This window comes from Cherax quadricarinatus, chromosome 54 (genome assembly GCF_038502225.1).
Source record: "Cherax quadricarinatus isolate ZL_2023a chromosome 54, ASM3850222v1, whole genome shotgun sequence".
NCBI lineage: Eukaryota > Metazoa > Arthropoda > Malacostraca > Decapoda > Parastacidae > Cherax > Cherax quadricarinatus.
The window spans coordinates 19445599-19460753 of record NC_091345.1 but is presented as its reverse complement, the minus strand read 5'-3'; the positions used below and the strand labels follow the sequence as shown (position 1 = coordinate 19460753).

The 15155-nt window shown below is 42.0% G+C and overlaps 1 protein-coding gene across 1 annotated transcript in view; it reads left to right on the top strand.

The window, feature by feature from the left end:
• Positions 1-2120: 2120 nt before the first annotated feature.
• LOC128699233 (uncharacterized) overlaps positions 2121-15155 on the top strand; it is a 23197-nt gene continuing 10162 nt past the window's right edge. Inside the window, exons 1-8 of the mRNA XM_070096527.1 lie at positions 2121-2306; positions 2498-2686; positions 4709-7363; positions 7442-7546; positions 7862-8805; positions 9646-9676; positions 9977-10645; positions 14579-14774. Of these exons, the coding sequence (XP_069952628.1) occupies positions 2121-2306; positions 2498-2686; positions 4709-7363; positions 7442-7546; positions 7862-8805; positions 9646-9676; positions 9977-10645; positions 14579-14774 (4975 nt within the window). The remainder of the gene's footprint in view (positions 2307-2497; positions 2687-4708; positions 7364-7441; positions 7547-7861; positions 8806-9645; positions 9677-9976; positions 10646-14578; positions 14775-15155) is intronic.

Here is a 15155-nt window from a genome sequence, read left to right as displayed (position 1 = left end):
GGGGGTTATTAGCTTTTCCTAAGTTCATGCCCCTGATGTGTGCGTGTCTGTGTACACGAGGAATGTGCAGGTAAACATATTTCTCACTGACTATGGCATGCCATAAACCGGTCCTGTGATGCAAGTAGTCACGCAGGAGCAAGGTGTTGTGTCATTACCTACCTCCAGGACGCACTCACATGCACACACATAAGCAAACTTTCACTATAATTGCCCACAACTTGTCCAGTGTCATCATATACAGCTTTATAAAGATTTTCCCGGAAATTGCGCAGCACCGACTTAAAATATTGCAGCATTCTTTCTGCAATCGACTGACTCAGAGACAGTTTCGAAAAATGGTGGTAAATACTAAATATTTTTAAGAGGATGGATGATAGAAAGTAACGCTACATGATCAATTAGTATACTTTAAATAGGAACAAGTGACCTCAGGGGTAAATTCAGAAAAAAAGTGGAACCGAAAAGATACTAGAATTTTTTCAGAGACGGACTAATGAAAATTATTTTTTTTGACGATGAATTAATTTCTGAAGACGGGATATGATCATCGAGAAATACAGGCAACTGATAACCTTTATATTGGAATATTATTATTTTAATTTAAACCGTAAATTAATGTGTGTGCGTGTGCGTGTGTGCGCGTGCGTACGTGTTTGTGTGTACTCACCTAATTGTAGTGGCAGGGGTCGATTCATAACTCCTGGCCCCGTGTGTGTGTGTGTGTGTGTGTGTGTGTGTGTGTGTGTGTGTGTGTGTGTGTGTGTGTGTACTCGTCTATATGTGGTTACGGGGATCGAGTCTCAGCTTCTGGCTCCGCCTCTCAACTTGCTGCTTGCCGGATTCGCTCTTTCCTAGCCTCGTCTGCCCTATCGTACCTATGTTATGGAGTCTACCTACACTACGAGACAGTTCCACTTCCTGACCACCCAGAGAATGAAGAAATACTGTGGCTCATGTCTTTAATTTCCAACTGTGCCCCAAAGTGCCTGTTTCCCGCCTCTTTAACAGCATGTCCTTATCTACCCTCTGAGTATTTTGTATGTTGTTATCATGTCTTCCCACGTCATTCTGTCATCCAGGGTCGTTAGATTCAATTTCTTTAGCATCTCTTTGTAGCTCATTCCCCTTCAATTCAATTCAATTCAAAGTTTATTCTCTATAAGGATTACAATGCTGAGTTTACAGAAATTTGGTTATTGTTTGGTTTACATGTAGTAAAATTGTGATTACAGAGTGTACCACTAGAACGCTTAGCATGGCTAGGCATTTCGGGCATACTTAGTTTTATTCTTAATTGTAAAATATTACAAATTATGAGGTAAGTTGGTATTATGGCTAAGTGACTAAATACTAGTTTGTGAGTTTAGCAATGTGAATGCTTTTGTTTTGGCACAGTACATAGTTTCAGTATTGGAGTATCACAGGATTCATTATTTTAAGACTGAGATTAATATTTCTGTTTGTTTATGGTCAAATGAGTGAGTGAGTGTAAGTGTGAACCACCAGGTGGTATTCGTGTAGTTAGTTGACGGGGTGTATTAGGGAGATAAGATGTTTTCTAATGGTAGTTTTGAAGGTGATGAATGTGTCTGCAGTTCTAGACTGGGGCTAGTCTCGTTGCATTACAACTTGCATATTTTTGCACTTTCTCCAGTTGCCAGCATGCTTCCTCGGGTGTTGGTTCCATGCTGGTGCTACATATGTTATATAGGCCTGTCATCTGTTGTATAAAGCGGCCGTAATGACGCTTTGTTGTGATTCTTGAAGGCCATCACTCTCAGTTTTGCTAAGCCAGAATTGCCTGCAGAGGCTAATAGGCTGATGTGAGCCTCTGGTGATGTACTGGTGCCTAGAATATCAACAGAGAAAGAAAAAATATTATTATTAGTAGTAACTGATGCTTAATTATCAAAACCATGTGAGGTTATATACCATTTTAGGTGATAGCCCAATAGGCATACCTGGAGAAAAATAAAGTATAAAATTTTTCTTGGTTATATACTAAGCTTTCGTTTTCACCTAGAGGATGAACTGTTTTTTTGTACTATATTTTTTTTAATTAATATCATAAGTGAGACTTGAGTGAAAGTGACATGACTTTTGTGGTTCAGGATATGATGCGGTGGTCAGCGCTGACGGCGGTGCTGACGGTGGTGATGGTGGTGACGCAGGTGGAGGCCACCTGGAAGTGGAAGGAGGAGCAAACTCCAGCTCCTGGCCCCGCCTCCGCCTCCTCTGTCGTCACTTCCTCCTCCTCCACCTCCACCTCCTTCTCCTCCTCCTCGTATTCTTCTGTGGATGAGGTGAGTTGCGTTAAACTGTAAAATACTACAATGTACCTTTGTCAGCAACATTAATAATGATATAAAATGTAAATAAACGAATAATTATATTTCAACAATCATCAGGTATAATTACCATCATAGAAAATGTGATTATCAATGTTAAAAATTAGAACATCTGTTCAGTCACAAAAAAGTTGGTGTCTACACAGGATGGATCGTACGTGTCACCAGTGTCTACAACCTCCCCAGGACCAGACACGGATCCAGGGTCCTTAGAGGTGGCGTCCCCAGGACCAGACACGGATCCACGGTCCTTAGAGGCAGCGCCCTCCGACACGGAAGCCAGGTTCATTGGTCCTCTCAAGAAAAAATTATGCTCCGTTGGCCTAGGCTTTAATGTGAGTGCCGAGGAATGGGAGTAAGTAGGAAGACATAGCAGACCTTACAGCCTACACACGACAGATCTAAAACGAACTACCAGTTCTCGAGATTCTTCTGTTTCTGTCTAGAATCTAACTGAGGTTAGGGGGTAATGGCTTGAGGAATGCGGTAAGGGATGGGAGAAGGGAGAGGAAGAATTTATGAATAGTGAGAAAAGGGACTTGGGATGGATGGTACATAGGAGTTACCTGCAGTTTACCTGGAAAGGGTTTCGGGGGTCAGCGCCCCCGTGGCTCGGTCTGTGACCAGGATCTAATCAACCAGGATCTTCCTGCTGGCAACACGCAAACTGACGTACGAACCACAGCCCGGTTGGTTGTTAAAAAGGAACTGATAATGGGATTTGAATCATCGTATAGCAGAAAAATATGCGTAGTGCTGGTGTGCCATTAAGATGTATATCTAGAGCACAAAAAAGGATTCTGGGATAGAAGGTTAGATAGCTAAAACCATCATAGTTTTGGATTTAAAGACTAAATGGTAGGTAGGGGGATAGGAGAGAATGTATTACGCTCGAGCTGTTGAAAAAATCTATTTCAAGATTTACTCTTGGATATCCAGACATTTGTAGATGAATGGTTCAGAGAACCGACATGTTGATAAATTAGACACATGTGCAACTCTTGGGTATCTTTATTGAGGAAACGTTTCGCCACACAGTGGCTTCATCAGTCCATACAAAGGAGAATCTTGAAGAACAGGAGGAGAATGAGGTAATCAGTCCCTCAACCTTGAGTCGATGTGGTCAGTCCATCAATCTTGAAGCCACTGTGTGGCGAAACGTTTCCTCAATAAAGATACCCAAGAGTTGCACATGTGTCTAATTTATATCCAGACATACCTGGAGAGGGTTTCGAGGGGTCAGTGCCCCCACGGCTCGGTCTGAGACCAGGCTTTAGTCACATCTGACCCAAATACGATTTTATCGAGCGTTTAGTGTTAAGTTTCACTAGACCCTGATCAGCAACGCGGGAATTTCAATAGAACTTGAATAGTTTGGTTGCAAAGGACTACATAGAATAGGTTTTGAGATAATAAGAAACTAATGGCTTGACGAAGACTGAGTATGTGTAAGATAGACACAGTTACCAGGGATACTTATGCGGGTAATTAAACATGTGCAGTAATATATAGGGATCTGTTTATGGTGGAGAACAAAACAGGATAATATCAGTTGTCTTGGTGACACTACACTGTGAGAAAGGGAGGGGTGGATGGGTGGGGCACAAGAGGGGTGAGTGATGTGGAAGAATATATGTACAGTGATGGTGGGAGGGAGGAAGGGGTGACACCAGCCACTTTCACTTTTTCCAGACATGCTCCTTGATTCTTTTTTGTCTGATAATATATAGTATATATATTATATTTTTTAGTTTACATCATAAAATTGTATTAAATTGCAGTTTATTTTTGAAGATTATATTAGAATTGGGCCTCTTCTGGGATGATTTTTAGTTATATGTAGATCTTAGCTTACGTCTGGCAGCTCTGTCAATGAGGACGCTGCCAGAAACTTTTGTTTTGTTTAGCAATCTTTTTCTTGCTTCCTGTATTTTTTTTTTTTTACAAACCTGAGGATGTCATACACAACCTGAATTGTTAACTTTCTCTTGCAGAACAATATAACGGTAATACATGTTATTCAAATCTGAGTCTTCGAGCCACTTTTGGTATATCAGTGTAAGAAATAATTTAAGATTGAAGTCCAGGAATTTTACTAATTATTTAGCAATTATTGAGAATTTGTTTGCCAAACTCAGGAAATCATAGCTTGAAATAAATACTCAGTTTAAGTTTGCAAGACATATATAATCAATGTTCAGATTCTTGATTATGTTACACATGAAAGTATATGTTATTAAAACCGCTATTAATAAAGATCCGGTATCATTAAGGCATGTGATATTGCATAATGATACCGGGTCCAGTCTGTATTTGTTTTATGTACTAATAATACTAACATGAAGACTGGCACATAGTGTGGAGACAAGGGGCACAAACTACCCACCCATCACTACGGCAAGCCGGCGGACCCCCACGAGATTCGGTACATCCAGCCTGTTGTGATCCGGCCTATGGGTAAGCCTATCCCAGCCCTCCCATATAACCACGGCAGCGGTGGCAGCTATGGCGTCGGTGGCAGCTATGGCGTCGGCGGCAGCCATGGTCTCGGCAGCAGTTACGGCACCACTTTCCACGGTAACAAGCATCGCTACGTCTCCTACGGCGAGACACCCCCAAGGCCTGTTGGTGGGGGTAGTGGTTCTTTCCATGGTGGCTCTTCTTACAGCACTTCCAAGCAAGTTGGCTCCTTCCAAGGTGGTTTCTCTCATGGTGGTTCCTCGCAAGGGAGCTTTTCCTATGGTGGTTCTAAGTATAGTGGCTCCTCACATCCTGGTTCCTCTCATGGTGGTTCCTTCCATGGTAGTTCTTCCCATGGTGGTTCCTTTCAGAGTGATTCCTCCCATGGTGGTTCTTCCCATTACAATACCGCCAGTGCCCCGTCTGAACCCACGTACGGTGCTCCCAAGGCTTCCTCCATTATACACAGCACTCCATCACCTGTGTCATATGGTGGGCCACAGGGTCCCTCGGCATCGTATGACGGATCCTCGGTATCTGGGGGCAACACGCAAACAGTCAAGCACATCCACATCCATCAACACACTTACAAGCTAGAAAACGCTGGCTCAGGAGGTCTCTATGGAGTCGCTAGTCCTGCCACCGGATATGGTATCAACGGTGCAAGCACTGGAGGAATTGGCTATGAAGTTGCTAGTCCAGGTAATGGGTATGGTAACAGCGGCGGTAGCACCGGAGGATCCAGTTTTGGGGTTGCTGTTTCAGGAGATAAGTACGGTAACAGCGGTGGTGGCACTGGAGACGCCAACTTTGGGATCGCTGGTCTGGGCACTGGGTATGATAACAGTGGTGGTGGCAGTGGAGGAGTAAGCTATGAAATTATAGAGGGCGCTAATCTGGGCACTGGATATGGCGGTGGGGGCACCGGAGGAAGCAGCTATGGAATTTCAAGTCTGGGCACTGGGTATGACACAAATTTTCTTTCTAGTTCTGATACATCCTTCTCATCAGCTTCATATGCTTCGGGGAAAAAAGACGCAAACATCAAGAACTCCATTTACAAAATTGAAAAGGAGAATGACTTGAGTGTGAAACCCCTGCCACCGCCTCTTAATGACATATTTGGCATGCCATTTAACGAGTACAGTTCTGATTTAGATGATGTCAGGGAGTTCGTCAGGAGCGAGAGGGAGCCCTTTGGAGAAGGTCGACCTAGGGAGCTCTCCTGCACCTGCGTCCCTGTCGGCCAGTGCCCACAACAGCAGTATCCCACTGCTCCTTCCCATTTTGCCCGGCAAGATCTGAGCGCCCTTCAGGACCCTCGTAACTCGCCTTCGGTTAACGGGGTACTATCCAACAACAGTAATTCCCAACTGCGCAATCGACGAGATACCCAAGTTTTTTTAGATCAGTTAGCTGTGCCTTCACAAGACCGCCCACTGAATCAAATGGCTATGCCCTCACAAGATCGTTCATTAGACCAGATAAATGTGACCTTAAAGGATCGCTCGCTAAAACACAGCAGAGAATTGTTTCCCGATGAGTCTATATTTGATTCTGCTTTCTTCATACACGATGCAGATATTATTACTCTTGAAGAAAGCTTTGCAGGTCTTCAGAAGACCCCTTATCCCAATATTAACATTGTCGGCAGTGCCCTGACTGTTCAGGGCCCCGCCAATGGCCCTGTAAAGCCTTCAGTGGCTTTGTCTAAAGAACCTCTTCCAAGCACAACACCCAGACCCTTGGAGCTCCCAGCGGACTCGAATGATCCATCCAGCCTTAGCAACCAGAGAGAGGGCTTGGTGCATGACGTGACCCAACAATACCTCAGAAGCCAAAAGGATGCTTTGATGCAGGGTACGATCCAACAACACCCTAAGAGCCAGCAAAATGCTGCGATGAAGGATATGACTCAACAGTACCCTAAGAGCCAGAGAGAAGCTTTGGTTGTGGACACTACTCAACAATACCCTAAAAGCCAACGAGAGGCTTTGGTTCTGGACGCTACTCAACAATACCCTAAGAGCCAGCGAGAAGCTTTGGTTGTGGACACTACTCAACAGTACCCTAAAAGCCAGCGAGAGGCTTTGGTTCTGGATACTACTCAACAATACCCTAAGAGCCAGCGAGAAGCTTTGGTTGTGGACACTACTCAACACTATCATAAAAGCCAGCAAGAAGCTTTGGTTGTGGACAGTACTCAACAATACCATAAAAGCCAGCGAGAACCTTTGGTTGTGGACAGTACTCAACAATACCATAAAAGCCAGCGAGAAGCTTTGGTTCTGGACACTACTCAACAATACCCTAAAAACCAGCCAGAAGCTTTGATGCAGGACACGACTCGACAGTACCTTCAGAGTCAGCGAGAAGCTTTAGTTCTGGACACTACTCAACAATACCCTAAGAGCCAGAGAGAAGCTTTGATGCAGGACACGACTCAACAGTACCTTAAGAACCAGCGAGAAGCTTTGGTTCAGGACAAGACCCAACACCTTAAGAGCCAGCAGGCGGTGAACCAGCAGTATCTCAGGAATCTACTCACTAACGTAAGAATTTTACTAACAGTAAAGGTTTTTGCACCTTTTTAGTATTATTTATCATGTGTGTTATGTTGCATGTTTCAGAAAGAGGTTGTTTATAAAGAATGTAAAGATGTAGCAAAGAAACTCCGCTCGCGACGCGAATCTCCCGCTTCTACTAAGGAAGAAGTTAAAGAAGAGACGACACCCGTAAGTTATTACCTGGCATAGGTTTTCCTTAACAACTAACAATGCTGAAATATACTGGTTGTTGAGTGAGGCATCTCACACAATAACTAGACGCATTTTAGCAGCTCCAGCAGCTGAGTAGGATTTTGTAAAGCACTCTCAGTAGCAGTTTCTCTCACAGTATTTGCACCCACAGTTCGTTACCAACAATTTTTTTTTCATCCTTTCACTCTTGTGATTATAATGTTTATATAATGTAGCCACTGCATGCTGTGTGGCTTTGATATTTTGTTTCACCTTGTTCCCACTGCCTCTCATAAAAATGTCTTCTTGCAGCGGTTTCTTAGTGGACTATTAGGTGGTGCCTTCGGTAATCCCTTAGGTGGTGCCATAGGTGGTCCCTTAACTGGTAGTGGGTTGGACGGCTTCAAGGGGCCAGGCCTGGTTCCTTCTTTTGGGGTTAATTTTGGTAGTTTACCCACTGGTGGTGGATATGGTCCCTACGGTGACAGCAATCCCCTGGGCTTGGATCTTGGCCCCGTCTCTATCAATCCTTTCGTCGGATTTAAAATTGCAAAATTGGATGGACGACCCATCTTGAACCCATCACTGGACCTGTTGGTAACACCTAATGCTAAAGGAATCGAGGCCATTAAGGGTCTTAAGGATAAGATCAAATATGGTTTAGATCCTCATAAAGACGGTGGTTACTACCCCGGTGGTGGCTACTACCCTGGTGGTGGGTACTACCCCAGCGGTGGGTATTATCCTGGTGGCGGATCTTACCTAGGCGCTGGCTACTACCCGAGTGGGGGGTATTACCCTGGAGGAAGTTCGTATCCTGGTGGGGGCTACTATGCAGGTCAATACGCCGGAAGCGGTTATTATCCAGCTACTGTATATGGAAAGAACGAAGCTTTTGGAGGATACACCCCTCCTTATGTACCTGCCAAGCCTTTATACACGCCTCAGCCAGTGCTCAACTCTGGCTACCAGAAACCTTTGGGAACCGTCCACCAGCACCAACACACCCACTTCCACGACCAAGACGACTCCTTTTACAGTAACAGCTTCTCTCCCAGCTACAGCCCATATGGCCGCTCTGACCTCGAAGACAAGGCCGCTCCCTTCTCTCTTCCGCTTTCCTCACGTGTAACTCCAGATTCTCGTCTACCTGCTTCCTCATCCTTCTCTCCGTCTTTCTCCCCCTCCGATCCCGTGTTTTCTGCGAGGTCCTCGGCGAATAGCACACCCGATTCCGGGTTCAAGTTCCCCGACACGTAAATATAGCATTTTTCCTAAGTCATAACGTACGCCACCCTCGTCTTAACGTATCCCATCCACTTCCACAAATTATTTTGCTACAAAAATCATAAAATTTAAAATGAAAACAAAGGGTTCCCATGTTATTTTTGTTGTTGTTCACTAACGTTTGTATTAAATGTTTCAAAGTTCTTGATAGGCATTTCTTAAAAGAATTAACGGCTATGAATCCTGGGTGTTAGACCGTAATAAATGGATGGCAGAACCAGCAGGTGTCGCTAACATTTCAAGTCCTCGGTGTTGGTATCATTAACTTAAGCAGTACCATCACCACCATTAACTTTTTTTTTTATGTCAACACGACTTAACATTCGACATTTTAACTGAGTAATAACTTTAAATCTATGCAACAAGTTTTAAACGTTTAATAAAGCTTCATGGACAACACACAAGACAATAAGAACATCAGACATTTTTGTATATTTATTACGTCGCATTAGGTTAGGCAAGATTTGTCAGGAATGAGGACAATTATTTCCTGACGTGGGTCTTAGTCATATGATGACCCGCCGCTGGAACTTTTGGCCATCTGACAGAGGATCTTACCCTGGCTTACCGGTACACCCCTTTAAAATTTAATCCTTAATTACGTCGAGTTTTTCGTAAACATTTGTTCTGGTATCATGTCACCAGAATCTCAGCAGTGAAATGATAGTTATGTCATCACTTATATTAATTTGTATAATATTTAGCAATAGCAGGATAGAGCCTGTAATATTTTTAATGTGTTTGTATTTTGTTAGTGCGCTTTTCCTCGTATTTATGTATTAAATTATTAAGATATAGATGCACTGTAGAAGAGCCAATCGTAGAATTAGAAAATGCACCGTAGTTCCCACACCCAGCTGACTCTGCTTTGGTTATACCAGTAGTTTATTATTGTTGTTATTAAGATAACATTAAGATTTGTAATTGTAAATATCGATGTCATTTTGCTATTTACATATCGCATATGAATAAAATATAACATTGATATACGGTATAATATAGCGTGTAGTTTTTATAAATAAAATTTTGCAGTTAAAAGTACATAGTATTCAAGCCAATCCGTGTTGTAGCGATAATGTCATGTAAAGGGGATTCCCTGCTATAGTGGAGGCTTCTTGCTGTATTAAAACATAGCTGTAGTCAGCAAAATCCAAGATTAGAAAACCCACAACTGTAGAAGCGTGTGTGTCTCACAAGGTATCGTCGAAGAATGTAGAGAAGAATTCTGGTCTCTCCGAAGACGACGAAGCTGCTCCACGCTTCCTCGGACCCTTTTTTAGCAACCTACCTATCGACATCACTCACAGTAGCAACCCAGTCCTTGTTCCTTACACATTCCCTACCCTCCACCCGTCTTTGCATCGTGGGGGTCCCCTCCAAATGCCTCCTCGTATAGGTTCCTCTTCGCTTTCCTCCCTTCCCCTGGGATCTAAATTTCCGTCTTCCCTCTCAGGATCTCCCAATGGTCTTTCAGGTTCCCTTGCTTCCATTCTGTCTCCCGTTGGGTTTCCCTCACCCTTAGAAGGGTTTCTCTCGCAACTCAATCCCTCTGTGTCTCTACCTATGACCTCCCTGTCTCCTAGTGCGGCCTCCTCTTCTGCTTTCTCTCCCTATCGACCTCTGACATTAGTCGACAAGGTAGGGTCGTCTGCGGCACTGCATGGCCCTGCTGGCTTGGTGCCTCTTCCTCTGCATGACAGTCATCTCCAGCAGTATCTCCTCCCTGGGCGTCCTTCCCTCGATCTCCTTGGTCTCCGTGAAAGCCTCTGCTACTACTTCAGATGCAAGACGCTAGCCACCTACTGCCAGGTATGCTATGGTAGATGTAAACCTTCGATAGATGTGCCCTTTCGATAGACGTATTATTATTATTATAATCAAGGGGGAAGCACTAAACCCGTAGGATTATACAGCGCCTATGGGGGGATGGAAGGCATTCAGGCTTAATTCAGGGAACTGGAGCACAGATCCAATTCCCTAGATCAAGAGCCCCTCACCAGCGTCAAGGAGCCTTCCTTGAGGGATTCGATAGACGTAACACATGTTAGACTAACCTCTGATGTTTTGTGACTTTCAAGCATACAGTATGTTCAGGGAGAGTTATACAAATATATAAAGGAGCAATATTTATTACATAAGTTTTTCTATCAAAGGTGAGCATTGTTTTAAATCATGACTTGCAAAATAAGTCACTTTTGAGAGATGTTTTCAAATAGTCTTGCTCTACCTTGTCTTTATGTTGCCCTTCTTGTCGCCATTTTAACCTCCCATGTCCACGTATGGGTCCTGCGGCCTTCACCAGAGCTCATAAACACAAAACAATATGTCCAAAGTTATGTGTGATGTCACCGTGGTTGTTTAATATATTTATAGATGGGGTTGTAAGAGAAGTAAATGCGAGGGTCTTGGCAAGAGGCGTGCAGTTAAAAGATAAAGAATCACACATAAAGTGGGAGTTGTCACAGTTGCTCTTTGCTGATGACACTGTGCTCTTGGGAGATTCTGAAGAGAAGTTGCAGAGATTGGTGGATGAATTTGGTAGGGTGTGCAAGAGAAGAAAATTAAAAGTGAATACAGGAAAGAGTAAGGTTATGAGGATAACAAAAATATTAGGTGATGAAAGATTGGATATCAGATTGGAGGGAGAGAGTATGGAGGAGGTGAATGTATTCAGATATTTGGGAGTGGACGTGTCAGCGGATGGGTCTGTGAAGGATGAGGTGAATCATAGAATTGATGAGGGGAAAAGGGTGAGTGGTGCACTTAGGAGTCTGTGGAGACAAAGAACTTTGTCCTTGGAGGCAAAGAGGGGAATGTATGAGAGTATAGTTTTACCAACACTCTTATATGGGTGTGAAGCATGGGTGATGAATGTTGCAGCGAGGAGAAGGCTGGAGGCAGTGGAGATGTCATGTCTGAGGGCAATGTGTGGTGTGAATATAATGCAGAGAATTCGTAGTTTGGAAGTTAGGAGGAGGTGCGGGATTACCAAAACTGTTGTCCAGAGGGCTGAGGCAGGGTTGTTGAGGTGGTTCGGACATGTAGAGAGAATGGAGCGAAACAGAATGACTTCAAGAGTGTATCAGTCTGTAGTGGAAGGAAGGCGGGGTAGGGGTCGGCCTAGGAAAGGTTGGAGGGAGGGGGTAAAGGAGGTTTTGTGTGCAAGGGGCTTGGACTTCCAGCAGGCGTGCGTGAGCGTGTTTGATAGGAGTGAATGGAGACGAAAGGTTTTTAATACTTGACGTGCTGTTGGAGTGTGAGCAAAGTAACATTTATGAAGGGGTTCAGGGAAACCGGCAGGCCGGACTTGAGTCCTGGATATGGGAAGTACAGTGCCTGCACTCTGAAGGAGGGGTGTTAATGTTGCAGTTTAAAAACTGTAGTGTAAAGCACCCTTCTGGCAAGACAGTGATGGAGTGAATGATGGTGAAAGTTTTTCTTTTTCGGGCCACCCTGCCTTGGTGGGAATCGGCCAGTGTGATAATAAAAAATAATCACGGGGATGCGCTAAACCCGTATTATTATTATTATTATTATTATTATTACCATAAAAAAAGAAGAGCTGAACCAGCTAAACCCATAGGATTATACAGTGCCTGGGGGGGAGTGGTCGAAGGTATTTAGGCTTAATTCAAGGAACTGGAGCACAGATCCAATTCCTTAGGTCAAGAGCCCCTCACCAGCGTCAAGGAGCCTCCCTTGAGGGGAATAGTTATTACAACAATATTAATTCTGGCAATTAACAATAATTCAAATTCTTTTTACAGCTCCCCATCAGAGGATTATACGAACAAGTTATATTGTTAAAACCTGGGGTACAACATTAATTATATGTGTACAGAACACTTAAATATGAAATGTCAAAAAATACTTTTAATAATAATTGAATAGTTCCATTGACAATCTGGTTAATTTATATAAATCGTGTTGGTTGCAGGATGATCATTAAGGCCGTGTTGTACTTGTTTTATTATCGACTAATTTAATACCTAAAACTGGGATTAAAGTGACTCTCAGCATATATATTGAAATATATACACTTCTCTATAATATACCGTTTGGTCTAGCTCTTCAACATTATTAGGTAAGTAAACACGATGATAAAATAAATCAGCGTTGTATATACTCAAGCCTGTGTCTAGTCTTTAAACTAATTTTTTATGTATAAAAGAAAAGTGTGGCCTTATGAATAATATTTTTGTGAAGTTTAAATACATGTATGTTGCGGATCTGCTGTACACCAAATTTCTTCATATTTAATGCATCAAAGAGCAACCAACAATCAATATATATTCTAAACCTTAATTTATGTTAGTGTTGTGTTCTCACTTGATGTTGGTGTTTGCCAGTATTTTAAGTGGTTATTACTGCAGCAGTGTCAGGTGTATGTACTGTGATACACATCATTGTAGCTAAGAAGGGAGGTAGTCATGGATAATGTTCTTAGTCTTAAGTAAATGTAAAGTATTAATTAAACCAGTGTGGGTCATTCAGCACTGTATAATAGAGGAGACATTGACTTTTAACAAGCCAAAATGGTGTTCTACTTCCCCTCAAAAACTAAGATCAACCAGAACACAACATAAGACAAACTGGGGATTTTTTTTTTAATAAAAAATGAAAAAAAAGCACACACTGCAGCACAAGATTTTAATAGGACAACGTTTTGTTTTGTGTGGGAATTTAAAATATTTGACACATTCTTCTGCAACTTGCACTTTTTCTTCACAGTTGTCGATTGCATCTCACTTGAATCCAACTTGAGCAAAGAAAGAAAAAATATCAAGGATTATCCTATGCAAGAGATAGACCTAAACTAGGGTATATTTGATTAATAACTTTTATTTTCTTAAGGTACTTCACAAATGGAGTTACAGGTCGGTAGTCCGTATATGTACAAACGGTAAAGCTCATAAATAGCATTTCGATGATATAAAATATGTGATGGACTCCCAGAAAGTTAACAGTTTAATCAGCAGGTAGAGAGGACGAGTTACGTACACGTCTCCTCCCCAGTTATTCATCCCTGAGTCGTTATCATGAGTATTACGAGTTATGTACACGTCTCCTCCCCAGTTATTCATCTCTGAGTCGTTATCATGAGTATTACGAGTTATGTACACGTCTCCTCCCCAGTTATTCATCCCTGAGTCGTTATCATGAGTATTATATTTGTTTATATTATTCATCTTCTCGGTGAATTTAATAAGAAAATGTTTTTACTTAAATATAGTATGAGCAGGAAATAAATAAACAATAATAAGAAGAATTATACGAGCCGGAAAATAGTATATTGAACTGTGTCATTTCTACCATTGATAAATTTACATTAAGCTTATTTTTTTCTATAAGAATCAAACTTTTAAGTCTGTAAATGTCACTCAAACTAATTAAAGTGGTATAAATATCAATATCTTAATACTTATTGTATAATTACATCAGAAATGGTGAGCAGCCATATACTAACTATATTACCATGACCACCATTGAAATGGTAGAAATAGCACAAATATTTTCGGTCTGTCCAGAAGCCCTTATTAGATGAGTCATTAAAATAAATAAATTAATAATGTTACAATAATAATATCAGAAATAGTTGCATTAATGTTTATGTATTTGTTTTAAGTCTAGAATATAAACAGAAATATTATATATTCTGTATTAATGATAGTGTATTTGTTTTAATTTTTTAATACAGATCTGAAATATTTTAGTCATTAATATAGCAGTACATGTTTGCAGCGTCAGTCGGGAGGTGTTGCTGGCATGAACTGTGGGATTTTTGAGGTGTGTTGCAACCCAGAACTTTACCAGGGAGCCTTCTCCTCTAACTTCAACTCCTACAGCAGTCGCAGAGGTGCCTGCGGCCTTCAGAACAATGCCAAGGTCAACGGGCGCATCAATCACCCGCGTCACGAGGAAGGCGACGCTGAATTCGGTCAGTTGACGTACTTTTAGCAAGCAGTGGGTTTAATGTTTTCCATAGTTCGATGATAGGGGTAAATCATTATAATTAACATATATGGGTTAAAATCTCCTATTATACATTCCTAATAACTGTATTTTTGAGGAAATGTTCATGCATAAATTCCTAATACATTAACTCACTTAACATTTCTTAGCTTGTAATCACCTTGTAATAACCTTAGCTTATAATTACCTTAGCTGTAATAACCTGAGTTAAAATTATTTTATTTTCAATTTAAGTGAAGTATTAAATCCGTGTGTGTCATTCATCATTAATACAAAGAGTAGAGGAGGTTCGAGCCTTCATCACTTTAAGTGAGTCAGACACGTTCTACCTAGATACACCTTCAGG